The sequence below is a fragment of the Protopterus annectens genome, chromosome 11.part0 (assembly GCF_019279795.1).
Source record: "Protopterus annectens isolate FY-2018-M chromosome 11.part0, PAN1.0, whole genome shotgun sequence".
Classification (NCBI taxonomy): Eukaryota; Metazoa; Chordata; order Ceratodontiformes; family Protopteridae; genus Protopterus; species Protopterus annectens.
This window is the reverse complement of record NC_056745.1, coordinates 677,894,100-677,921,803: the sequence shown is the minus strand read 5'-3', so window position 1 is coordinate 677,921,803 and position 27,704 is coordinate 677,894,100. Positions and strand designations below refer to the sequence as shown.

At 38.3% G+C, this 27,704-nt stretch overlaps 1 protein-coding gene across 1 annotated transcript in view; it reads left to right on the top strand.

Moving 5' to 3' along the window:
* The window catches only part of MANSC1 (MANSC domain containing 1), a 130,568-nt gene that overhangs the window by 44,268 nt on the left and 58,596 nt on the right, over window positions 1-27,704 (top strand). Inside the window, exon 2 of the mRNA XM_044087238.1 lies at window positions 25,269-25,583. Coding sequence (XP_043943173.1) covers window positions 25,364-25,583 — 220 coding nt within the window. The 5' untranslated portion in view covers window positions 25,269-25,363. The remainder of the gene's footprint in view (window positions 1-25,268; window positions 25,584-27,704) is intronic.

Here is a 27,704-nt window from a genome sequence, read left to right as displayed (position 1 = left end):
GCAACATAACCAGCACCATTCAGGGCTAGTTGTTCTCTGGTTTTACAGTATTTGTGAGTTACTGTCTTATGGCCTTTCTCATTCCTCTCTGGTTCTTTTATTGGCCATTTCAGCATGTTTTCCCATGAGTCTTCTTTCAATGCAATCTTGTGTCATAATGTTCTTAAGTGGTTTTGCATAAGAGGCCTTCAAGTAAACTGGTGACCCGTCCTTGGGGAATCTTCATTTTTATGCCAGAAAAGCTAACATTTGCAAAATCTGAACTAGCTAATCTGGTTGACTTGAGGTTGTTGAACCTGAAAAACAGTTTCACTGATTACTCTGATCTCTACAAGAAGGGCATCTGAGTTGCAAGCTCTATCACCCCTTTTCATAGGGGCAGGATTTATTTACGAAATAATCTTTTTATATAAAGTACTATCTGAGACTACTTTACTTGCTAAACAGTCCATCTCCTTGTTTTCTTTCCCAACCTAAAAATGAGTGAGAGAGGGCACTTCACACCTTGGATATCCACAGACAGCTCTGCTACTATTTTGACAGAAGTCTTTCTCTTGTGAAGGTAAGAAGGGACAACCTGTGTCAAAATACTCTCTCCAAATGGCTGTCTAAAACTATTAACTTTTGATAGTCACCCTGACAAATCTATTCCAGGCTGGGTCGGGGCCCACTGGGAAGGGTTCTCTTTCGGTCCTCTACATATTTTCACACAGGACTATAAGCTTGATTCCTTCTCTAGGTATCTATCAAGTTTTGGTAGGATCATTCTCTAGGGATTCCTGGACCCTTTCTCCTACCATATTTTATTTAGCTATGGTAATCTACCCATATAGCTAAGGCTACTGCAGCAGTGCTAAATATGACTAACACAGTACTGTGCAAGTTGAACTTGCCATAACACAATAGATGTTCAAATTATCACTACTGCAGTAGCAGCTCCCTCCCTCCACCTCTCTTTGTCTGTTGGTGTGTTTTTATGTCAGGATGTGGACACTTATTTTTTTGTTATTCCTAGCATTGTACTTACAGGGCTCAGCCTCCCTCTCTGTGCTGGCAGGAAAGCTCTGAAGGGCTTTGTCCCCAAACTTGTCTTAGTCAGCTCAGCTCAAACTGCTTGACAGTTTAGGCAGTGGGAAGGTATCGGGATGTAACGCATCTAGGTAAGGCTATTCCAGCAGTGATCATTTGAGCATTTACTGTTATGGTAAGGTCAAGTTACACAATTGTAGAGACCATTGATATAGTAGTTGTGAATCTCTGAGGTCTCTTGAGTGATATGTTTTTGACAAATATATGTCGTAAGGTGCATATATCATTATATTCAATAATGTGTCTGATATACAAGAAAAGGGGAATTAAGACTACTTTGGAGCTTGTGTGGGTGCCTTTGGTAATCAGATTAAACAGAAGGCATTCCGAGCTACTGTGGAGATTTGATGGTCAAATGATAAGAAATTAACAAAAGCACCTAGATCCCTTACAACATTATCCAATTTGAGTGGTGTGTCATACATATGTTTATCTTTCGGCTTTTCCCGGTTAGGGGTCGCCACAGTGCTGTCATCTATCTAGTATGTGAAAATCTTTTGTGTACCAAAATGAACTGTGCTGCAATTTTTCACACTTAATTTGAGACCATTGTTTTTGCAGCAGTTGTTAATGCAGTCTAAATGCATGTTGAAGCATTTGTGAGTTGGTGGAAGATTGAATAACAAACTCAATTTGCAGTCATTTGCAAACTTGGGTAGTCATAGGCCAGGTGTGCTGGCCTGTATATCCAAGAAATTTATGCCACATAGGGAGGGCCCCAAAATGAGCTCTGTGGAATGCCACTGAACATTTTTGTTTTCAGAAATGGCACCTGTGACTCCAACTACATGGGTTTTGTCGGACAACCCTGTCCACCGCACAACATAAGGATCTGTATTCAGAAATGCAAGGCTGTCAGTACTGTCTGCATGGGGAATAGTGCCAAAGACCTTGGTTATGTCCAGATATGCTTTTATGTATTGCATAACTTGTACGTTTTCAAAGAAAACTGAGGTTAAAAAGGAAGACTTTCCTTTCACAAAGCCAAATTGATGAAGATCTAGATCCAAGAGGTTTTTCAATGCTCAGATTAATGAGGTCCAAGATGGTACACTATAGTTTTACATTTGAGGCTAGTGATGCTAATGGGGCTATAGTTACCAGGGTCCATGGTTTGGCCGCCCTTGTGTAATGACAATACAGTGGCCATTTTCCAGGCAGCAGGAGTTCTTTAGATTAAAGAGGTCAAGTCTCTACAGATAGGCCATATGTGGCAGTTTTGGAAGCAGAGGGGAGGTTGGCATAATGGTTAAGCTGTTTACCTTCCAGATAACAAGGTACAGAGGTTAATTCTGACCTCTGGTTGTTGGCGAGGCTTCTAGTAATCTGCAAATGAATAGCCAAGTATTTACCTATGAACCCGATGGTCAAGCAACCTGGAACATTTTCAAGGCCCATGAGTCAAGTGTTCTTGGCGGAGAAACTTGTTCCATGGTAATTAAATGAGGAGGCTGGGATTGTAGAATGGTTTTAATTATCGGTGGATTAAAATTTACTCTTAATTTGTCAACTGGGATATTTGTTTTGTATAAAAATGTGCTCTGAACATTGTTTTTTCTTAATCTCCTATTAATCATTTGTAGTTATTTTTGGTTTTAGTGGCTATTAAGTTCATAATCAGCTTTGAGCTTCCTTTTGCTTCCCTTAAGCTCTTTACTACTTTGCATAGGTATGTTCTAACATGTAGGTAGAATGAGACCTTTAATAATATGTTGTCTAGTTGATGTCATTCTCATGGGAGGGTTCCAGTATGTGTCAACTTTGGATTAGATGGCTGAACTTTTGTACTTTTCCAGGGATTGTTTGCACCTCACCAAGGCTTTCACATTCTGTGTAAAGCCTTTGCTGTTCCCATACTGCCTTTTTAATATTCATAACAAATTGCCATATCTACAAGATTAGAATGCCAGTGTACCAAGAATGCATTTTTTTCACACTGCAGTTTCAAATTAAAGATTTTCATGCAGGGTCATTTACATTGGGTAGGAAATTTTCAGCAGCAGAGGAAGACTGTAACATAAGCAAAAATGAAAAGTTAGTTTATTTGAAGTTAGCCTGGGTGAAGCATTGTAAGTATTTACTAGTGCTTTTAAAAGGTACAGAAATTAATATTTCACTACCCATAACTCCCTATTTTCATTTCTTTTTGTTTGCAACGCAGCTAACCCTGTTAAGCTGTTTGGTTTTCCTTCCTTTTTCATGGCTTAAGCATTTTTAGTGCTTTCCTGTATGTTACCTTTAAGTTTGGGTTTTCTGGGGGGGCGGGTATTGTAACCATCCTGTAAAACAAGAATGCTGCTTTGCTGTGTTTAATCTCTGTTTACATATAATCTAAGACAGGAAAATCGAGTTTGTCTTCATTCCACTGCCCTGTATTAGTGCAACATTGAATTTCCTTGCTGTGAGACCTATGCCAGTCCTCTTTTTTTACTTGACATACGGCTACATTTATTAAAGACAATTAAAAGTTAAGTCCATGGATTGCATACGGGCTTCACCCTGTTGGCCTGGGTTTTATTCCCCCAGTCTACATTTGCCTGCTGTGTGATTCTGAGCAAGTACACAATTGATCTTGAAAGAGTTGTGCCTAGTGGGGTTGTCTGATGTTGCCAGGAGTTATGTGATTCAATCTAGCCAGTCAGTGTGTCTTGAATAACATAACTCACCTGGCAGGTTGATTCACCTTAACTACTGGATCACTTGCATGGTCAGATCTCAATTTCTGGTAGATTCTGGTAGAAGACATGAACGATAATAACTAAGATCCCCCAGCAGAAAGATAAAAAGATTGTTTGCATTTTGGATAGACTGAAGTAGTGTGTAATTTCTATCACTGCTGCTATACATCATATTCCATGACTGTTTCACATTCTCGATATTCAAAAGGCACAGAAAAATACCAAATGAGACTTGAATAATTTTGGTGTGCTGTGCAATTGTAGTACCTGCCATGGGTGTAAGTTTTGAAGGGTTTGCTCCTTCATATCTTGTGTGTTTGATCTGTTTGAGTTTATCCTCGAGTCTAATTTTGCCAGTCAGAAGCAAATTCTTGCATAACTCCCCCCCACACTAGAAGTTATAGCATATTGTAAATGGACAGTTTTGTAGCACGTAATGCTTTTACTTTTATTTAGAATTTTTTTTGCCAGTGTATTGCCTCTAGGGGTGAAGGCTATTTAGAACTTACTTCTCTGTTCCTCTTTACGGGATGCATATATTTCTACAGGTTATCTTGGACTGAAGGAGTTAGGTTGCTGCCCCTTCTCCTTGGACATCTTCAGGGGTCAGTGCCACAACAGTTGATAACTCCCAGGAAAGGCAGTCACTTGCTGTTTAACATGGCACCACCCCAAAGCTCATTTTGCACACATGGAAACACACACACCTGTCCTTCAGTTACAAGATCACTTGCTGTACAGGAAAACATTCATTGGACCCACCTGTAAGGGCTTAGGTAAGTTTAATTTTAATTGAGCATTTCATTACTGAGAATTTTTTTGTTATTTAAGTATAAGCTCTCAAGTCAATTTATAGGAGTAGTGTGATGTTCTTCGTGTTTCACTGTTGCAGTCATTACATTTGGGTAATCCTGCTGGCAGGTTGCCCTCAGCCGGCCTGAATTCCAAAGTCTTGGGTCCTGTGTCGGCTGCTGTTGCCCCTTCCCTGACGTCAGGTAGTCAGGGGTATAAAAGAAGCAGCTGACGCCATTTTCTTTAGTCTTTCTTGCCACACGGTGCCCGAAGCAGTGCAGTTCGCAAGTGCCGGCCATTTTCTTTAGTCTTTCTTGCCACGCGGTGCCCGAAGCAGTGCAGTTCACAAGTGCCGGTCAGCCAGCTCCTGAGATTTTCGTGTTCGAGTTTCAGATCCGAAGTCTTCAATAAAGCTAAGTACCCCGTTGGGGAAACTTTTTTTTTTTCTTGCTCCAGACCGATGTCCGAAAAAGTTATTAATTGCATTTCTTGTGGGAAGCGAATACCTCATAAGGATGTTCATTTTTATTGTATTCCTTGCCTAGGCCCAGATCACAACGTTTCTGGTTGTCGGTTTTGTGCTAGATTTAACCAACGCACTATCAAGGGTCTGTATGATTTTGCTTTAAACTATTTTGGACGCCAGTTTAATTATCCAGAAATGTCGTCAGATGGCCATCCGACTACCAGAGTTCACAAAAAACGCAAAGAAAAGGAGACCACCAAGGCCCAAAACCGACTAAGCTTCTCCTAAGCCAATCGCCAGTCCTCAGTGAGGTGCTTTCGCAGCACCTGACTCCAGCTACTTTAGAGTCGCAGGCCGCTACCGACTCCCACGTGGAGTTGGCCATGCTGCTGGAAACTCAAGGTATTGGAGCCTCGGATATTATCCCTTCAGATGGGTCCAAAGCTGCTGAGCAGGCACCGGCTTCTGAGGGTGTATTCAGACCTAAACATCTTTACATCAGACTTTTGCTTCAAAGGCAAAGACTAAAGCATTTTCCAAAGCAAAGAAACAAACTCTGAGCCACGTGGTCAGGTCTCTATGCTCAAAATGGCCAAAGACTTTATTACCTTGATCAGGGGTTACCATCCCCCACCTGATAAGAGGCCTAGGCAAGCGACTGACTATGAATCTCCAGATCAGGTTTCCATTTTTTTCTGATTCCTCTTCCGATCAGGAATATTCTCTCCTCTCCCCCCCCCATGAGGATTCTGATGCTGAAGAATCTATACCTTCAGCTTCTCCTCCAGAGGACTATTCTTTTGGGGAAACCTTACATACCATGAGGGAGCATTTCCACTGGGAGAGCCAAGATTTTTCAGAATCTAAAAAGAGGCTCTGGGGTTTCCTTTTACTCCCTCAACATAAGCCACTAGCCATCCCACCCGTGTTAGACATTGTAGATTAAGTGTTTTCTGAGTCTAGTCTTACCCCTGACTCCTTACCTCCAGCTCCTGTTAAGCCTGACAGATGTTTCAGGGTTCCTGACTCTCATAAATTCCTTTTTAAAAACCCTACTGCAGACCCAGAAACTATTTCTCAGGGTCCCAAAGGAGTTACGGCTTCCGCTGCAAAAAACCCTACCCCCCTGACAGAGATTCTAGGGCACTGGATAGATGGGGAAAAAAGGTTTACTCATTTGCTACCTTGGCTATAAAGGTTTTAAACTGTCAGCTTCATATGCTCAAATATCAGCAACATGTCATGGCATTACTTAAACAGAAAATGTTGTTAAACTCTGTGCAGAAAACAAGGAAATGCAGGATTTATTTCATGCAGCTGAACAAGTTGGAAAGCATACTTTGCAATGTGGTTTTGATTCTTTAGAGGCCTCCTGCAGGGCCGCAGTTACAGGTTCTGTAATTAGGAGGCATGCTTGGGTAAAGGAACAAAATCTGCCTGATAATGTTAAAGTTAAATTATTAGATGCACCTTTACAGCATGATACTTTGTTTGGTGTTAAGGCAGAAGAGGTGTCAAAGAAAATGGAGGACAAAGCTAAATCTATGCAAATGGTCAAAGATTTTTTACAAGTACAGCCACCTAGGTTTAGTGGGCACTGGCCAATAAAGAATTGGTCCTTTCCTGTGTCAGACAGACCTCAAAGGGGCAGATCCAGACACCCTAGAGGCAGATCCCAGGCGCAAGGTTCTAACCACTCGAAACAATGGGGGGGGGCTTCAACCTCCAAAGTTGGAGAAGACAAATCACAACCATGCAGGAAACAGTCCCAATGACTTCCCCCTGCCTGCACCAAGCACTTGTCTCCTGGCAACACCCTTGGGGGGAAAATTTGCATTTTTTTCTCAAAATTGGCACATTATAACCCAGGACAAGTGGGTACTAAATATCGTGTCACAAGGCTACAAGTTCCATTTCCATACCCTGCCAAAGGCAAACAGCTGGCCAGATCTGCCAAAAAATCAGTGGGCAGAGGCACAAAAACAAGTCTCATCCCTCATGGACATGGGGGGCCATTCAACAAGTACCAGAGCAAGAGCAGGGACAAGGATTTCACTCAAGACTGTTCTTTGTACCCAGAAAGGACAAGGCCTGGAGGCCAATACTGGACCTATCTATTTTGAACACATTCCTGGATATACCAAAATTCAAGATGTTGACTTTGCAGCAGCTTCTGCCCATGCTGGGCAAGAATGCTTGGCTTGTGACTTTAGACCTAAAACAGGCATACCTGCATGTCCCAGTCAGACAAATATGCAGAAGATACTCTGATTCAAGGCTGGCTCAATGCATTACCAATTCTCTGCACTGCCCTTTGGCTTATCAAGTGCCTGGCACTAGTAATTGCATTCTGCAGACAGAGGAATACAAATATATCCTTACTTGGACGACTGTCTAATTCAAGCAGAGAACAAGGACATTCTTCTACAGCATCTGGCATTTGTGAAAAGACTTCTAACATGCCTAGGGTACACAGTCAACAAAAAGAAATCAAAACTAGTACCCTCTCAAGAGATAATATTCCTGGGTGCAAGCTTAAATACAACTGCCCAGATGGCTTATCTCACACCAGACAAAGGCAACTGACTACCTATTTCAAAATGTTGGCAACAAAGGCCCAGTTATCGGCAAGAAGAATTCTGCAGGCTTTGGGCTTCATGGCATCCTGCATCCTACTAATTCCATATGTAAGACTGCATATGAGGAAACTTCAATGGTACCTAAAAAGTGTTTGGACTTGACATTGCCACAGCCTGGAAACTATGATCACTCTCATTCCCTGCCTGCAACAGGAGTTTCAATGGTGGGCAAAGGGTTGTCACAAAAACAAGGGACAGCCATTCACATTACCCCCAGCCAGGCAGACACTAACAACGGATGCATCAGATTATGCCTAGGGGGCCCCACATGGTGGGAAAGTGCATTCAGGGCACATGGACCTCAAACCAAATGCATCTACATATCAGTCAAAAAGAGATGCTAGCAGTTCAACATGCCCTGACAGCCTTCAAGGACCTACTTCATCCAGGACAACTACTGATGAAGACTGACAACACCACGGTCATGTGGTATATAAACAAGCAGGGGGCACACATTCTTACCCCCTTTGCAGACTAGCCATGACTTTGTGGGATACAGCATTGACTTGCCAAGTGCATCTGCAGGCACAATTCCTGCCAGGAAGGAAAAATACTCTGGCAGACTAAGCAGAAACCTCATGGATCCCCATGAGTGGCACCTGGATCCACAAGTCTTCAGCATGATAACAAGGAAATGGGGATGCCCGGACATAGATCTATTTGCCTCTCCTCACAACTACCAACTAAAAAGATTCTGCACAAGGATTTATGACTGACAATCATGGAAAGTGGACGCCCTATCAGTATATGCATTTCCCCCTCTGCCTCTCCTCCTCAAGGTACTCCTAAAGGTCAGACAGGAGAAGCCAAAGATGATACTGATTGCCACATACTGGCCCCGCCAGTACTGGTATCCAGTACTAAGGAGCTTGCCCAGCTTGGACCGCACCTCAAATACCTCCTCTCCTGTCCCAGCAAAACAGACAAATCCTGCACAGCCAACTCAGAACTTTAAACCTGGCTGCATGGTAAAATAATGTAGTCATACAAAACACACCTCTCAGTAAAGCTGTGATGGATGTCATTTTGGAAGTCAGAATGCCTAGTACTAGAAAATCTTATGCTGGAAAATGGAAGAGATTCTGTGCTTGGAACCAGGCACAAGGAACTGATACAGCTGTGCCAAATATTCCTCAGATTTTGCAATACTTAACTGAGATGCTGGACAAAGGCTTATCTTTTTCAACTATTAAAATTCATGCCTCTGCCATTTTGGCTCATTACAGTGTAGAGCCACCAATCTTTTTTTCTCTTCCCCTTATTAAAGCAGTACCACAGAGGAGCCAAAAATTTAAGACCTCCAAGGGGATCACCAATGCCTGCATGGGACCTCAACTATGTCCTGGAAAAACTCACCCTGCCTCCTTTTGAGCCAGCTGCTACTGCTGATATTAAGTTTTTTATCTTGGAAAACGGCTCTTCTCCTAGCAATAACTTCTGCAAGACGAGTTTCAGAGCTACAGACACTCATGGGTGTGGAACCTTTTATCATTTTTTTATCCAGACAAGGTCTCTGAGGACAAACCCAACATTTATGCCTAAGGTGGTGTCTAGTGTGGCCCTCAACCAAACTATTCACCTGCCAACCTTTTATCCAAATCCACAGAACAAGGGGGGGAGAGAATTCTGCATTCTTTGGACGTACACAGACAGCTTAGATTTTACTTGGACAGAACCAAAGTTTTCAGAAAGACAGAGCAACTACTAGTGACGTGCTGCAGGATCACAAGGAAAGGCTATCTCTGTTTCAAAGTGGATAGACCACTGCATTCATTTCTGCTATGTACACCATGGCAAGCCAGTAGCTAAGGGCGTTGGGCCACACACAACCAGAGCTGCAGCCACTTCAGCAGCCTTTCTCAGGGGAGTACCTACCAAGGACATTTTAGAGGCTGCTACTTGGAGTTCAGTGCAAAGCACTATCTTCTGCCATTCTACTCTAAATCCAGGGCAGGCTTTGCCACTGCAGTTCTGCAAGGCCTCATAGCCGCTCCTAATGCTGTTTAGCTCCAGCCTCCCATCCATAGCTTTGGGACTCTACCCAAATGTAATGACTGCAACAGTGAAACACTAAGAACATAGTACAGTTGTGTACACTTACCATAAATGTAGATGTTAGTGTATTCACTGTTGCAGTCCAGGTTACCCACCCGCCATCCCCCTTTTCTTCTGATGGAACCTATGTGGTTTATTTGCTTGTAGATGAATGTAAATTTTATATTGGTGCATGTAATTATACATATACATTTTGGCAACCCTTTTTGGGGGCACCTGACATATGGGGCAAGAAAAACCAAAGAAAATGGCATCTGCTGCTGCTTTTATACCCCTGACGTCAGGGAAGGGGCGACAGCAGCTGACGCAGGACCCAAAACTTTGGAATGCAGGCCGGCTGAGAGCAACCTGCCAGCAGGATTACCCAAATGTAATGACTGCAACAGTGAATACACTCTAACATCTACATTTATGGTAAGTGTACACAACTGTACTTTTTAGCCTTTTCCAAGTCATTGCTGGTTGTCTGAGACACCAGTACTCCAAATGCATAGTAAGGGCAAAAGAATTTTGGGTATTTATTTTACAACATTTTAACAAGTAAGTATTTGCATATACAGTGGATCGCACTCTACTAGCTGTTGCCCAGCCTTCTTTCATTTCTCATAGCAGTGCAGATTTGTTAATCCCACCTCATAAAATTGAAAGAACTTCTTTTTAACAGACATACTGCTGGTTTTGCCTTTATCCTATCTGCTCACTGTTTTGCCTTTATCCTACTGCAGAACCTGCCCTCAGCTGGCTGGAGCTGCTTCACCAGCTTGCACAAACCAAATTTAAGATGATTCATAAATTACATTTTCAGAAGTGCCCAGCATTGCATAATATAATGACCTAGTGTACATTCTCTAGGCATTTTATTTCATTGTGCTTCTCTCGTACAATAAATGTACAGGTCACAAGGTATTGTATTTTAGCTTTCAAAGTCTGTTTGGTTTAAGCGTGGAACAAACCTGTCTTTTTTGCTATTTGCTGAAACCCATTGGCCGCTGTGTACATGTCGTAACATTTGGACTTGATTGTGTGATCCAAGTAGCATTCTTGTCTTACAACTCATTACAAATGGCCTACTTGCTGGTTCTGTCTCCGATAGTTAAATTGTGAATGGAGCTCAAAACATACTCCTTCATAATACTAGGTTTTAAGCAATATTCTTTTCATAAGCAATATTCTTTTCATCTTTTCCTGGGTGTCTTATTTACTCCATTGTAAAGTGTCTCCTACATTTTTTTGCATGCCCCTTCTTGACCTTGTCCATTCTCTGTCCTTGATGCCTTCCCCTCTGGTTATCTAATTGCAGTTTTCCCCCAAAAAGGAATAGAGGCTGCCCTAGAAACTTCTACCTTCCTATAAATTGCAAGTGTGATAATTTTAGTGTATTATTTTGGGCAGTGGCTGCCTGCTGGTGTATGTTCAAATTAGTAACTACTTTGCTGGAAACAAATTTTGTTGTTTTAGTGTTTAATTTTGGTACTTACTACCCAATGTGTCCATGTCTGTACTGCCAGTTTGTGGTGGTAGTCTGTTTGTTTTGATCTAGTCATTTTTTCAGTACTGTGACCTATGAAGTTTAACCAATGAAATTAAACTGGTAACTCTCGTGAAATGGATGTGCTTTTGTATTGGGAGGCTTCATTTTTTCCACCAGTGTTAATAGAGCTGTCGTACCTCTGTGTCCATCATACCTCTCGGAGCAAGAAATCTGGACAAAGGCTCAAAATAGGGCCAGATTTTAAATATTGCTCTTTTAAACTTAGTTGTTAGAATAATAGGTTTTGCATTATTATGCATTTTCCTGAAGGATATGAAGTCTGAAATTCAGATATCTGTCATTATTTAATATTATTTAGTGACTTCAATCCTCAGTGACTTGCCAGAAAACAAATTTTGAGGAGCAGGCCAAAAATATGATGCAAAAATGTGGTCAGTTGAGATGTATTATGTCTATTCCCTCCTACATGCATTGTCGCACTGTCTACTTGGAGGAAGATGTTTTTACGTCTGTATTTTCATTCAAGTTTTTTTCTGGTCTTTGAACTGTCTAGTCTATAGATGTTCCTAGCTAGGATTTTTCTTTTTCATTACTATGCGTGTCTTCAGTCTTGTTTGAGCCTGAGCATCTGACCATTGTTTATCATGTTTATTTCTTTAACGGTTATCCTTATTTCATTAGTCTCTGTTGGTCTAGTGCACCATACATTTCATACTTGGATTCCAGGTACTGTTTTCATTTTTGTATTTTGAAATTACAAGCATCATTCCTAACAAGCCTGATTGATGTTCCTTTGAACCATAATTGATTTTTTTTATATAACTGGTTATATTTACTCTATATCTCACTGGGCTTGAATTGATTCTTCTCCAACTGCAGAATGTGAGTGGTTTGCTTCTCTGTTATAAGGCTGCTTTTATTTATAGATGTTTTGTGTATATTTTTAATTGTCTCAATCACTCATTGACCTACAGTGGCATGGATCTCTGTCAAGGAAAATTATCTACTAAGCTGTAGGTGTAATTTTCACCACCGCTACTTAAATGAATATTTGTAGTGTTTTTCCATTGGCAGCTGCAAGACTTTTTAGCTGTAATTTATTGTACTATTTGATTAGTTTTTATTTTTGACTGGATGAGTTTATGCTTGCCTCTGTTTGTAATACTCTCTGATTAAGTCTCTTTGCTAATTGGTATTGTGTTGTACCGTATCTGTTTTCATTTTCAGCCCTTATTGAAACCTTGAGCAACACTCCTTATTGTATTGTCTGGGGATCTTCTGGTCTTTCTCTGCCCTTTAGCAGTTTTGGTTGTTTATCCTGAGAGCTCTTTGAGATATCAGGGGCACAGACTGTGTCACAGGACATGAAGTATATATTTTTATGCATTCTGATCTGGAGATTGGTATTTGGGTTTGGGTGACAAGGCACCACAAGAGGCTGCAATGCAACCATGTTATAGGTCCCACCTTTTGAGTAAGTGTCTCATTTTTGATTTCCATTTCCAACCTATATACAAGACATCTTTCTGCATAATATTTTTCTAGAGCTATGCTACTTAATGCTAGGCAACTTTGGTGCGAGGATGGCAATATTTCTGACTTGTTTCTTTGCTTCATTGGCATAGAGCTGTCTAGATAATTCTGGACCAAGTCTTGCTTCATGCCCTCCCTCCAAACATGGCTCTTGTGGAATTAAGTGGAGTAGTGCTTGCAGTGGTGTTGCTGGTTTATTTTTTTATGCTTGAAAATTCCCAGGTAATTGTGGTAGGACTTGTACCCAAGTATGCACAGGGGCAGGAATAAACTGTAGATTTCTTCATGGTCTGCTGGCAATCCAATTACCATGTGGAGTTTTATAACAGTCCTCTGACTTCATCATTGATGTGGAGTGCAGTCACCCATATGTATTAATAGCTAGTGCTTTTAATACCTTGCCTGAAGATAAGATCAGTGTTACCATGGAAATGACTCCCATTTTAGAAAATTTTGTCTGTGTACTGGTAGTTACTGCACTGAGATACTGTATGGACTTGGCCTCCCAACTTGTTGTTGCCATGTTACTGGTGCTGCAAACAATTTTGTTTGACCATTTCCTGAAAACTTCAAGCTCAGGCTTCGACTGTTTCAACCAACCAAAACCAAGCTGGTTCATGACAGGGAATTCTTTAATTTATCTAGTGGTGCTGGTTCTTTGTATTGCATTCATCTTTCTCTAACCAAATCATAGCAACCTCTTAGCTATACCCAAATCAATGACATCTAACTAACACATTATCATTGCTAATGAATGCTTAATCTTTCCTCATTTACACACTCTGGCACCTGTAAAACTAACATTTACATCAGCTCAACAAATAAGAATTTTTGTCAGCACTTTTGTCTGGGCTCTTAAATGCCTTTGTGTGTATACATGAAAACAAACCTAGATTTAATGTTAAATATATAGTTTTTAATTTTAAATAAATTGGAGAGCAGTTCTTGCATTCTTACTTCATAGTGCATACAACCCCAATCCAGTCAGTGCATTTTATATTCCAGCTTTCTACAGTGTGTAGCTCCATCATATATTTGTGCAATTTTCTCAGTAACCAGCCATTTGGTAACAGTTTTCCCATAATTTTTTTTATTTATTTTTTATTTTCATTTATTTGCCAAATGACTTTTCCTATTTTTAAAACTTGTTTAGTAATAGAACCACATCCCTATTAGTAGGTGTCCACCTTGATTTCTATCAGTAGTATTAAAAATGCCAGTACTTCCTTATATCTAGTACAGTACTGTAACTTGTATCCAAAAATAATCATGTTGTCACTTATACTTCCATTCTCTCCCTGAAACTGTGTAGATGGTAATCTTTCTAAATTTCATTAAAGCTGGTTAAGATTACACATGATGTAGTCCCGTGTCACACCAGTATCCTTTTTTTCACACCTCTAGCAGTGCGAGTCTGCAGTCACTGTCACCTTTTGCTAACTGTGGAGTATAAAAATTCACGTAGAGATGTTTACTCTCAAGTCCACAACTGCTATGGCCTTGTAGCTTAATGTGCTTTGGTGTTCCTATCTCTGCTTCCAGCAAAACACACATCACTTCTGATCTTTTCCTCTGCCTCTAAATGTCCCATCTAATCTTCTGCAGTGCCTCTAGCTTACATGGCTTCAAAGCCATACCAGCTTTCCTTCCATTACTCCAGTGCTGCTGACACTGTCCAACTCCTGTACTGACCCCCATGAACAGCCAGCACCATCCACAGAGTATATTGAGCTAGAAGAAAAAAGTAGATGGACAGACCCTTATCACTGGCTCATCACTTTGTTCTGACAAAGAAATTGCTTTGTGCACGGGCTTCCCCAGTTGTGTTATCAAACCTGAGTGATCCCTTGTCAGTCTGCATTAAAGTTGGTAGTCCATTCTTGTCCTTTATCTGCTCCCATGAACTTCATCTATCCTAATTTCATTTAATTCTTGTGAATCACTTTAGTTTTCCTTTTGTTCTGTAAACACCTCTCCTTTGGGAGATGTAAATTCTTTTGATAGTAAGCAGTACATCATTTAAAGGAAGATTTAATCTCATTTGCTAGTAAAGTACTCAGGACTGTTAAGCCTGTTGCATCATGTTTGGCAGCTCCTTTCTCAGTTTACACTTACACCTATCAATCTTTTAAATTTTCTATTCTTAACTTGACCAGTCAGCTTCTTATTTACATATAGGTAATACACAAAACAGTTTAATTGAACTGCATCAGGGACATTCAAATGCTCATCTTTTGTGTTTGTGATATTCTTTTTATGAATCCATGCTTTTATAACTTCGCTAGTTCAGCGCAAAGATTAATATAATATTGTATCATGATATTTTATATCACACTTTCCTCTTATTTTCTGTTGCAGCATCAGTTTTTTTAATTTCCATAAAATGTTTTTTTTTTTTTATTGATAACCTCTCATAACTTCATTTAAACATACTTTTCCTCTTTTGAAATGTTTTTAACCTATCCTAATGTCATTTTTTTCTACTTTGGTAAATTTACTACTAACATTTCATTTTTATCTTTTATCTAAAACAAAACTTTATGCAGATTCCAAGAAGCATAAACAGTTGGTATTATTAATACTAAACCTCCATCTTTCTTGTCCATGTATATTCCCCTCTCCACTAGATTCAATTTTGAACCACGATGTAAAAGAAAAAAATAGTTGTTTCTTTTTTATAGATTAGTGGCAACATATAAACACTGTCTAAATATGCACTCTTTCACAATATAATTGAATTACTCAAAATTGTTTGCGTTTTTTGAAAAACATACAGGCTATTTTAACAAATATATTATATTTGCTCTAGTATCCCAATCCAAGTCTTATCCCTAACACAGATTTCTTTCGAGAAAGATACTCCTATTTTTACTATCACCCAGTCTTTTATTTTTCTTTAAAGTCACACCTACTGTATTTAAACATTGATGTGTATAACATCATGAGAAACAAAGTTTGGATGAAAGAAGTAATCCGTGTAATATAATTTGCATAAGTAAACATGACTGAAGTTTTATCCCTTCATTAGTAATACAAGCAGCACCTCTTCTGCAGATTTACATCTGACTAATATGTTCATAGCTAATAAATTCATAGGACATCCTTGACATATGTCATTCTTTATATCGGTTTCTTTACTTAACCATCCATTCACTAAAATTCTTATTTTATTTTTAATAACAGATATAATTCCGCCACATAGATAAAGCCACATAGATAAAGCCGGTGTACTAAAAAGTCAAGTAAAATGAAACAAAATATGAAGTAAACTAGCACCACAACACTCTAAAACAGCAGGAAATTTTATTAAAGCTTGCTAGTACTAGACTTTCACCAGTATAGGCTTCTTCAGGCAAATAGCTGATTTAAAACGCATGACTTGGGTACAAAAAGGAAAGTCATGTGACTTCACACTTAGAGGTAACACACAAGAAAAATAGACTAATACATCAATACTGTACATAATACTAAGAATACTAAAACAAATCTACATGTAACTAAACATGTTAACTTCTAACTGTATATGAAAATGTTTTAATTTTATTTTGTTTCTTTCAGAACTGGCTTTGTCTATTCGAGACCAGGTAGACAGTGAGCTTTAAAGGAGATTGTGGGTGATGAACTGAAGTTCAGATTTATAAACAGGCCTACCTTAGAGAATTCTCTGCCAACCTCTTGATAAGTATGATATTGGACATGCGCAGGTCTCGGGTACTTTCCCTTGTGGGCAATGCAATTTTTGTGAATGCATAGATTCAAGTGGTAGGTTTGTGCACCCTGATACAGGGCAGGACTTTAGATTTAATGCCTCTGCGAATTGTAGTACCCCTCATGTAGTTTATCTTGCAGTATGTGATACCTGCAGATCATTCTATGTTGGGAAGACCAACAGGATGTTTAGAAATAGGATAAGAGAACACTTGTATGGTATCAGGGTGAGGTCGCCTAATAATGCTCTAGCAAAACATGTCATGGCAGCAGGAGAAGATCACAATTTTAGATTCATGGTCATAGATGTCATCCTACCCATTGCCCGTGAAGGTGACATAAAGAATGGTACTGAAAAGAGGCAGATGGGTTGGATTTTAAAGCTGAGAGCAGATCAAAGTAGAGGCCTCAATGAGGGAGCCTCATTGAAACCCATTCTGAAGTCTAGAAGACTACGTTAGGGCTTCTGCTCCTTATAACAGTCCTAATGTTTAGTTGAAATATATATATATATATATATATATATATATATATATATATATATATAGGCATTTATATGTAGAATTTGTGTCTTTCGGCTTTTCCCGGTTAGGGGTCGCCACAGCAGAACTCTGGTTCGCTAATGATCGGTAGTTGATTTTTACGTGCAGAGTTACCAGCCCTGATGCACAGCCTTCAACGAAGGTACGCCCATTCATGCATGTCTCCACGCAGAAGACGCTCTAGCTGAGAATCGAACTGGACAGCGTCTTACTGTGAGGCGACAACACTACCGCAGCACCACCACCGCGAGTAAAAATAGTTATATGTATAATTTGTTTTAAGATTATATTTAATTCTGTAAGTTTTTTTTTTATGTCGGCATATGCATTTTTTATAATGAATGTTAGCATATTACTTGAGTGCTATAGCTTTAACAGATTTGTTGGGTAATTGAGTGTTCTGAATGGCTGTCTACAAGTATAATAGAAAACACTTTCATTTCATGAGGTTCCTTTAATTTTGGAAGCAAATAATGAAAGTGCTTACCAGTATGCACAGAAACTCTACCTATTTTAAGAGTGAGTTCTTGGCATTTCTGATGCATGGTTGCCTCTGCTGCTTGATTCTGTTTGGACTTTATCATACATATTTTACTAGCAGTGAGGCATTTATCCTGTGGAGTGTTCTGTGTTTCGTTTTTCTTTTAACTGAGTTGAATAAACTTGCAATTTTAAATTTGACCACTAGGTGTCACTTGAGCATTTATGGCCAGTTTGGATTGAAATCTTTTAAATTTACGATTTGATTTCATATTATCTAGATTTATAGTCTTTAGAGTATTCAAGTAAGTGATTATATTTAAACTTGTACATTAAGCCCCCCTTTTCTGTGGGAAGAGGTCTTGAAAAATTTATTTGTATACTGCACCATGCTTTTTTCTGAAACCAGCCCCTTTCTGCAACCGAGGTTTTTTTAAAGTAGGGTTAGTCTGCAGAAATATTTTACGCTCATTGAATGTTTTTTTACTTTTACTTTTTATTTAAAACTTGTACTTTATGATAGGCCAAAATTTCTGAAAACCTACAAGACTTAGTAGCTGATGGTTGTATTTTATTTGCTTAGCCAACAATTTTGGCATGTAGGGCAAAAGTGCCCCTTGTTCTGTATTATACACATATGCACCCTTACTTCAGGGATTGGACTAGTAACTTTGCATTGTGTCATTTGTATTGCCATTTTTCTGCATGTCTTGGATCTTGCCAGATTTGCCTCAACTGTGAGCCCACTTGGCTCACCTTTGTTTTACCTTAATTTTCTTTTACTTTGGATATAGAGGAAAGTTCATCCTTGGCAGCTTCTGCCACATATACATTTTATTTAAATTTATTTTATAATGCTACTTGCCTTTAAGTTTTCTTAATTCCTGACTATTGTAAAGTGCACTGAATAGCTATAATAAGCCTATAGAAATGATTCTCTTACTTTACCCTTAACTAATGCCTGAATAATGTAATTACAAGTAAGTCTATCACTTTAACGAAACAACTCGCAGGAAAATGAAGAAAAATCCACAACCAGCCTCAGTATATATAAAAAAAAAAAAAAAAAAAAAAGTTTTAATGTAAAATAACACACACAACAATCTGGCTCCTCTGCACACAGCCTTCCAGTGTAGACCTAATTCTGTTACTTTACCCTTGACTAATGATAGACTTAATTGTAATTACAGTATTCAATCCCTTCACCCTTAACTAATGACTTAATGTGAAATATTTAGAGATTTGACTGAAATGTATAATGCCTTGACCATTACTATTTAAGCCTGTAACTAAAAATAATTCTGCTACTCTTTCCTTATCTAATGACTGAGTAATGTCATAAGCTTGTTAAAAACAAGTCTGTTTAACGAATGACTGAATAATGTGAAGTATTTTGAGATTTGACTGAAGTGTACAATGCCTTTACTATTACTATCACTTCCTATTTAAATAATAAGCTAAGCCTGTAACAAAAAAGTTACGTTACCCTTAATTGATGACTGAATAATGTGAAGTAAGATTTGACTGAAATGTACTATACTGAACATATAACTGAATATGAATGTCCTATTCTGAAACTTGACTGAGGTGCAGCGGTAGCGTTGTTGCCTCACAAAGAGGTTCTCCTGTTCGATTCTCTGCTGGAGTGCGGGGAGTGCCTTCTGTGTGAGTCTGCATGACCTCCCCGTGGTTGGGTGGGCGTTCGAAAGACAGCCGTAAATGAGCGTGCCTTTGTTGAAGATTGGGCGTCGAGCTGGCAACTTGGCATTAGTGAAAATCTACTGCCAATCATTAGCGGACCGGAGTTCCGCTGTGGCGACTTCTAACCGGGAAAAGCTGAAAGACCACATTTACTGAACATTAAAAAATAGCTGTGTATATTCTGGAAACTAAACCAAAAGAATATGTTTTGCTAGTGTTAACTAAACACAGATGAGCATAACTGAAACTGGTGGATGTTGTATCCTAACTAATAACATTGTTTGAAACATGAGAACATTTTGACAGTGTTACCTGAACACACACAAACTGAAATCCATTTGAACACTGAAAATTAGTACTAAAACATGAGAACATTTATTAAAAACATAATACAATTGTCTGAAACATGAAAACATTTTAAAAAAGCATTGAAAAAAATAACAAATGCATAGACTATCAATTTCTGTCCCACAGTTCTTTGCCAAATTTTGCTTTGTATTGTTCCAGTCACTGATGAAGTAAGGCCTGCTTTAATGCTGAATTGTTTTTTTTGTTTGTATTTTTTTTTTAATAGTTAGCGTTTTAAACCTCTTTCCATTTCTTGTTTGTATTTAGTATCAGGTCCTGAAAATAACATTTGTATCTTTAACAATTATAATCTGATTGCATTACTTATTGCCCTAACTTTATTTACATTTTCTGCACTAAGTGCAGCTTTAACAACTGTAAACTGACAGCATTACTTGCTGTGCTGATCTTTACATTTTTCTGCATAAAAATAAATATAAGCTCTTGCAAGTCTGTAGACAAACGCAACATTTAATTTTGACATAATTCTGCTATTTTCTTAAAAATCCAAACTCCAAAGGCTTGCCTATTACCTTTGACATTTTAAACCCTGATAGCGTGAAACTGTCATGAGTAATGAAATGTATGGTCTGCCGTCTTTTATTTTGAAAATCTGGTATGCCACTGGCGACATTAACCTGAGCTACAGCATACTTTTGATTATCCTTTGGGCTTGAACTTTGTATATTACTTGCATCATTTGCCCAGTCATTAACTATAATGGGCTGCCTTGTATTTGAAAACTTAATAATACTTTAAAAATCAGTAACCTGTTTAGCTTTATTGGAAACAACTGGAACTAAGTACCAGCTTTTACACGCTTGTGTTTCCATGTCCAATATTAACTGCTGGGATTTACTTCTGCAAAATTAGTATTAAAATCTGTTTCTTTCTCATCACTAGAATGGACGGCTTTTCTAAGGTCTTGACTATAGCAATTTCATTTAACTTGATAGCTGTAAATGAAAATAATGCAACACTGTGCATTTTTGCACCTATATACAAACATTCAACTGAACCTTTTTTTTTTTTTACATTTTGTCTTATGACCCTTAGATTTTAACATACTGTTCAGTCAGTGAAACTCTCCACTATCTCACTATAAGTTTCTTTAGGTGATGTCATTTAACTTTTTATTAGTACTGAATGATGCACACGAATGTGTTATCAAACTGGAGGCCATATAACATAATTCAGCTTGCTAGCTGACTAATCTGAGCTCATATGCTTGGCAAATTGCCATTTCTGTATGAAACAGTCTGAAACTGATTACATAATGTACTCCTTTTATACATAGGATTTGAATTTTTAACGGTCACTTTTACAATGTAACATTGACTTAAAATTTTACATTTTGTATGCTAGCAAACATTGTTTTGTCTCAGACTATATTACACTGTTTATGCATTGCAACACTTTAATACAAAGCTCTTAAAACAATAACACAAAAAAATTTCTTTGCTAACTGCAACTGCAATACCCTTTTATTCTGCTAATTAATTTGACCATTAGTTCTGATACCTTAAAACATTTACCCTTTTTCCTTGATTAACCACACCTAATATGTCTTTCTAAACACTTGTACTGCGTCAGCTAAACTGGGATTTATTTCATCTTTAATCTATAAATCTGCATGTTTCTGTCATAATCAATTCTTTAAAATCTGTATATTTGCACATATTTTTTTTACTGAAATTTAAACCAGTATATACAGAGCATTTACACCTTGAACAATTGGCTGCTGTAATCGTTTACCTTTTAAATTCTGAACTTGTATCTTTTTTATGTGTGCAGCTGAATTTGATTTGTCTGTAAATAATGAAATAAACCTTGAACTGTGACAGATTAATGCTTTGATCTTTACAGATAGCTATGGGATGCATTTTTTTTTACTTGGCACTGAAGTCTGTTCTCCAGTTTGTCTGAAAAATGCATTATTTAAAATATGTACTCCGATTACTTTCATCTCCCTGTAGTGCAAGAGTGCTGTAATTGAAATAATGTGAATTGGAGACATTGCTTGCATGTTATGTATGTTGACTGTGTTGACACTTATGTTGAATTGCATGTGCTGAAGTATGTACGTTTAAACTGGCATTGTCCTGCTTGTGTAACAAACTTTTTCCGTAACATTTTTGAGCTAATAACCTTTAAGAGAACAGTCTCTTAAACTTAAACCAGAAATTTACTGACATTTAAGTGTACCAGTATTATTTGGCATGTTTACATGCAAAAAAACTTAACTTAAACTTTGTTGAACTGTTAACTAAAAGGTGCATATGAAGTCTTGCCTAAGTCTATGGCTTGGAAGGGAATGTGAGTTGTCTGTTGCCTATAAACCTTTTTGGTGCTTTTTGACCTTTATGACGTCAGTCTAGAAACATGAAAGTCCGTGGAGAATGTCTTTTGTGTTTTGAAGAAAAGTGGTCTGTTGAAGTTGTGTGAGACTTTCCTGAAGGAAACAAAGGTGCTGTGCAAATTGTGTCCTACTGGGGAACTGTCATGCTGTAATTTTCAGCTTATTCTGTATAGAGTTTACAGCGCTATTTATGGAAAAACACTGGTATGCTGCTTAAAGTCTATTATGAAATAGTTGCTGTCACTTTAAACTGTTACTGAAACTTTGAAGTTATTGCCTTAAAACTGTACTTGAAAAAATTACTTACTGCAGCTGTTTTGTTGAAGTTTGAACGAAACGCAGAGAGCTGCACTTTAATGAAAACAGTTATTTGTACTCTGTCGAACATATGAAGTTGACCGACACACTGCTATTTTGCATATTTTTGTGGAACACGTGTAGTGTAACCAGTTCTGGAAATGAACAATACTTTTACGGAAAGGGTGGTGTGACTTGTCTGCTGACAGGAGCGCTGCCGAATCCCGAACATTCAGAATCCCAACACTTGCTGTATTCTAGCACAAGTACATACAGAAACGTATTACCCTTCAACTATATGCAGGGGGCAAGCCCCCCCTCACACCCCCTGCTACTTAAATATATCAACTCCGCGATTGCACTTCACTACACTAAGTGCAATCTTGAAGTTGATATATTTAAGTAGCAGGGGATGTGGATGGTGCAGCCCCCCACCATGGGGGTGCAGGGGGGCTTTCTCCCCTACTTATACTTGGAGAACAGTAATATAGCTTGTGTTTTGTTTCTGTATGTACTTGTGCTGGAATATAGTAAGTGTTGGTATCCTGTGTGTTTTCAGTATTTTGAGTTTTCACTATTTTGGGCTTTCAGGATTCTGTAGTACTCCCCTGCTGACATACTTAAACAGTCACTGTGAACTTAAAGTATGCAGTACTGGAGACTGGATGGTTACAGCTGCTTGATGGGTCGCAGTACTGGTGACTGGATGGTTACAGCCGCTTGCTGGGTTGCGAGAAGTATATATATTCCCAGAGAGCAGTTCATGTTGGGTGGCCTTGTAAGATCTGATATGATGGTACTTTACCTTAGTTAGTTGGAAACAGTGTATGCCATGAGACTGAGAAACTAAAAGTCAAGCTCATGCTTCAATAGGTGTCAGTCTCTTCCGTATGAACCAAGTCTTGTGCACTGTTCAGCATGAATTCTCCAAAGACTGTAATTCATCTAATAAACTTTTATTAGATATTCACAATATCCGTAATACTGTCTCCATTAACAGATCTGATACAATTCAAGTTGCTGTACATCATTCTGATTATGAACAACGTAAACTGACAATCTCTAGATGACCTGTTTTCTGTACTCATGCTCTACACATCTTCTCTGAAGTAACTGGTCGAATGAATTTACTAACCTTAACTCCCTGCTATCCTGAACACAGCATATTGTATTCTCTTTCTCAGTAATTTTCCTCTATTGAGTATATCCATACCATAGCCTTGATCTTCAGGCTACGTCTTGTTTTTAGCTTAACTGATCTCTTGATTCTTTCCTTGAGATAAGTACATAACAAGTACTCTTTGCGATCTTCCCTTGACAAACTTATTTCAGCAAGGTCAACATCAGTGGAAGATTCTTTGTTTTTGCTTTTAAAAATGTATGCATAACTCCTAGCCAGCTAGGTCAGTAAAATTCTGTTTCTGCTTTCTAGCTTATTTTATTCTTTAGCCTGTTTGTTAAATAAAAAACCCTGAGCTAACAATTACTAATAAAATGAAGGTGACTGGTGGGTTGCTCTCTAACATGATTTATTCTTTAAATTGGCAGTTCTCTTGTGACAGTATTGTGGTGTCGCCCTCAGAACTTGTGTAACTCTGGTATCTGAGAGTGCCCCAATACTTTCTAATTATGTTCTTGATTTTAGGTGTATTTTTAGGAGTCAAAGCATATCTATAAGTAGTTGCATGTTATCTATTAGGTCTCTCGTCGTGTACAGACATGAAAAATATGGGTTTAGAGTCAGTTCCAAGTTTACTGATGCCTTCTGTTTTGGCTTTATTTACATCACTGGTCCTATAACCTGTTTCTATAAATTCTTCCATTAATATGTGTAACTGTCTTCATATTAATGTCCTCAGTATTTAATATAGTAACCCTCATAAATTTTTAACACTATTTTTATATATACATGGAGGGTGCATACTTGTTCTAACCATTTTCCTACATAGTTTCCATCCTCTCAGAGTTCGATTTACTAAGGAGAAGATCTAAAAAGTTCAGACCTGTATGGGAGATGTCACTTTTAAAAATTTGAGAAGTGCATAGTGCTGGAAATGTACGTTAAAAATTAGAGAACTCTGTTTCGGTCCCATTCCAAATAAGAAAAAGATGATAAAATGTTTGTAAAACTTAATTTTGCTTCTATATGGATTTACATCCTTCAGTACATACTCCCTTTCCCACTGAAACATCACAGTGTTGGCAACGGGCGTACCCATTGCAACACCTTTTGCTTGTTTGTATAGCTGACGTTGACATAGAAAAACATTGTTAGACCGAACAAGGGTAAGTAGGTCACAGATAATTGCTTCCTCTTGAGATTAATTTCTTGGCATCCATATCTGGAATACATAATCCAGTTATGATCGATGTCATGTTCATAATCCTCTGTTAAGATATACTCCAAACTGTCAGAAGCTTTTGTGAGATTGCACAAAAATAATGTTGGCTGTTGTGCACTGTTCTCGCACAGGCCTGTACTTGCCTCTTTCTAATAGTTTGTTTGGGAATCGCACAAGTCTAAGGCAGGTTTGTTGAGTAGTTCTAGCTGTTGCTATTTGGGCAAAAGAACTGACAAGTGGCAGTAGGAAGTTGAGATTAGTATGTGTGCATAACCAGTGTATACCATCTGAATAGCAGGATAAGTATCTACCCTATTTTATGTTGTCATATATTTAGCGCATGAGTTTAGATTGCTTGTATGTCAAAATTACTACCTTAGGTTAATTTAGAATTGTAATGTGTAACAACTTTGCCTCTAGATTACTTAAATTGTTTAGATATAGGTATTCATGTAGACCAGTTGCATCCTTGTTCCCAGACAGAAGAATGTATGCTGTAACCAGAAAAAGAAAAGTTGTAACTGAGTCACTGATCGTCTCAGTTTTTGTTCTAAAAATGGATTGCAGGCAATTCACCTTTGGGTATGATCAGTACCTAATCATAATCCTCTGAATCTATTTCTTACATTTAATAAAACAATAATTGAATACATGTCTTAAGTTTTTCAATAAAATGATAATGCTTCTACAAGTATAGTGACTTGCTGTTCACATGAGTTATGCATATATATATTTTTTTTTAAACAGGGCCCAGTTCCTCTTCTGTGTGGTAATGTCTTTACATGGGTATCTCTGCATGCTTTTTCGCATAATTGGAACACTGTAGGTGGAAGAAGACAGAGATGGCAGTTAAATGGCTGCATTCAAGTTTAATATACATCATTCTAATTTGGCAAATGCCAAGCTGTTTTGCCAGCAATCAGTGTTCAGAAATCCAGGTGAAAAACACAATTGTTGATGTCAAGGCTGCTCTTCTGAAAGGTGTTAGAAGTAAAGATCCAGTCCACGTGGCAACACCAGAAGCATGCACTGAACTTTGTTGTGATGGTGAGCCGGTAAAAGGTAACCACTTTTCATTTATGTATTGAGTTTTAGTTGTTTCCACTAGTAATGGATTAGGTGGTGATGTAATTTATTTGATTCAGCGTCAACTTGCATTGCTGTGATGTGTATGACTAAACTTGGCACTACTCATCTGTGTACATAGTGTTTGTGCAAACAGGAGTAGTCATTAGTGGCTTTAAAGAAAGACTCCACTCTCCACTACTTATCCTAGAATTGCTTTTTTTTCTCTGCTTTATTTCTCCAAGTCTTGAAATGGACCACATTTCTAAGTTGGGGTATGATTATTTGTGTTTGATCTTAGCCAGAAGTGCACTTCATAGCACCTGCAACATGCCCAGGCACCTGCAGTTTGTACAGTTAAATGTATTGGTAGCACATTTAAATACAACTGTAAATTCTCTTTAATTACACCTGTTGCTGCTGTTACTATTGGAACTGTCTGGGTATCTTTCTTCCACATTGCTCTCATTTCTTTCTGCAAATCCTTATATTTTTTTGTGTCTTTCTGTATGCAAGACACTAATCACTTATCAGTGCTACTTTGTCTTTTTTTTCCCCCCCTAAACTACTGTCTGGTTTTCTGTCCTCTTTTTTTAACTGTTGGCAATCTGTGATCTCATGTGATACAAACATCATTCTTTGCATTTGTGGTTCATGTTTCCAGTGCTTCTCAGCTGCTAAAGTGTTGTGTTTGCACAATCCCCAGTGCAACACTCGCGCTACATTACATACATTATATGTACAGGCTATCTGTTATGAATGTATCACACCCAGCAACAAGATGTGCGACTCTTTCCAGTTCTGTTTTACAGAACCTGCATTTATCCTTTCTCCCACCTGTTCAATGGACTTCGAAAAACCACTGTCCTGGGCCACCCTTATTGACATTTCATCTTTTGGTTTAAATTCACCTTTTCTTAAACATTCCTGTATCAAATGATTAAACTCTGTCAGCATCAATTCCTGTATGTAGTTGTATATCCTTGGAAGGCAAGTTACTGGACTATAATTTTTAGAATGACTTGCAGGCTTACTGGGAGGACCATTGCTTTTCCTGATAACCAAGTTGGTGTCTGTTTCAGATGCACATACAAGTCATTTATTTCTGTAGGCTAAATCTTTGTGCAAAGGTGTTGATAGTTTTAGCCAAAGATTAAGTACTGCTTCTGAGCCTGGGGTTTTCAATTTATGACCTTTTCTTAATTTTCTCAACTTCTCTGGTCCTATCCTCTATATTAGAACTCCTTACTCTTATTTTTCTGTCTTCTCAACATTTTTGTTTCACAGGGTGGTCTTAGGATTTTCTACATGTCTTTTTTGTGATGGTTCTAGTCCTTTTGCTTTGTTTCAAGTTCTTTATTTTTTTTTGAGTCAACGAATTGCTTCTTTTATACCATCAATCCTCATCTCTTCTAAGTTTTCTCTCTCCGCTGATATTTTGGTTTATTTGCAAAAGTGTATGATGGATTTTGGTCTGCGTTAATACTTTTACCGCACATCTTTCTAAATGTTTTTGATCATCTGTTCCCTCTTTATTCTTCTAATACTGATACTTTTTGTTTTAATTAGTTTATACTTCTCTCTTCTTGATTCCATGGTGGCATTTTTTTTCCCTTCCTTTACCTTAATGCTTCATGTTTGTGTAAAACTTAATTTAAACAAGTAGTGAGTGTGTTAGTACATTTTGCTGTATACTTCCTTACTCAAACCACTGTACTGATGAGCTCATTACCAGAAAGTAACAGCTGCATAACCCTGTCCAGTAAGTGCCCCCAAACCGCAGTCGATTTTCAAACATAAATCTATAAAACAGCTTGCCATTACCTCTCCTATTCATCTGTACCTAACCTCAGCTTTAATATTATATTCTTTTAAGAAATTCTGGATAAAATTAGATAATGTCTACACTTGCCTTAATTTAACAGTATAAAGTAGAGTGACTGTGCAAAGTACCATACCTTTCTTAAGGTAACCTGTGTGTGTGTGTGTGTATATATGTGTGTGTGTGGAGAGAGAGAGAGAGAGAGAGAGAGAGAGAGGGATGGATGGATGGATGGATGGATGGATGGATGGATGGATGGATGGATAGAGAGAGAGAGATGTGTGTATATTGTTTTT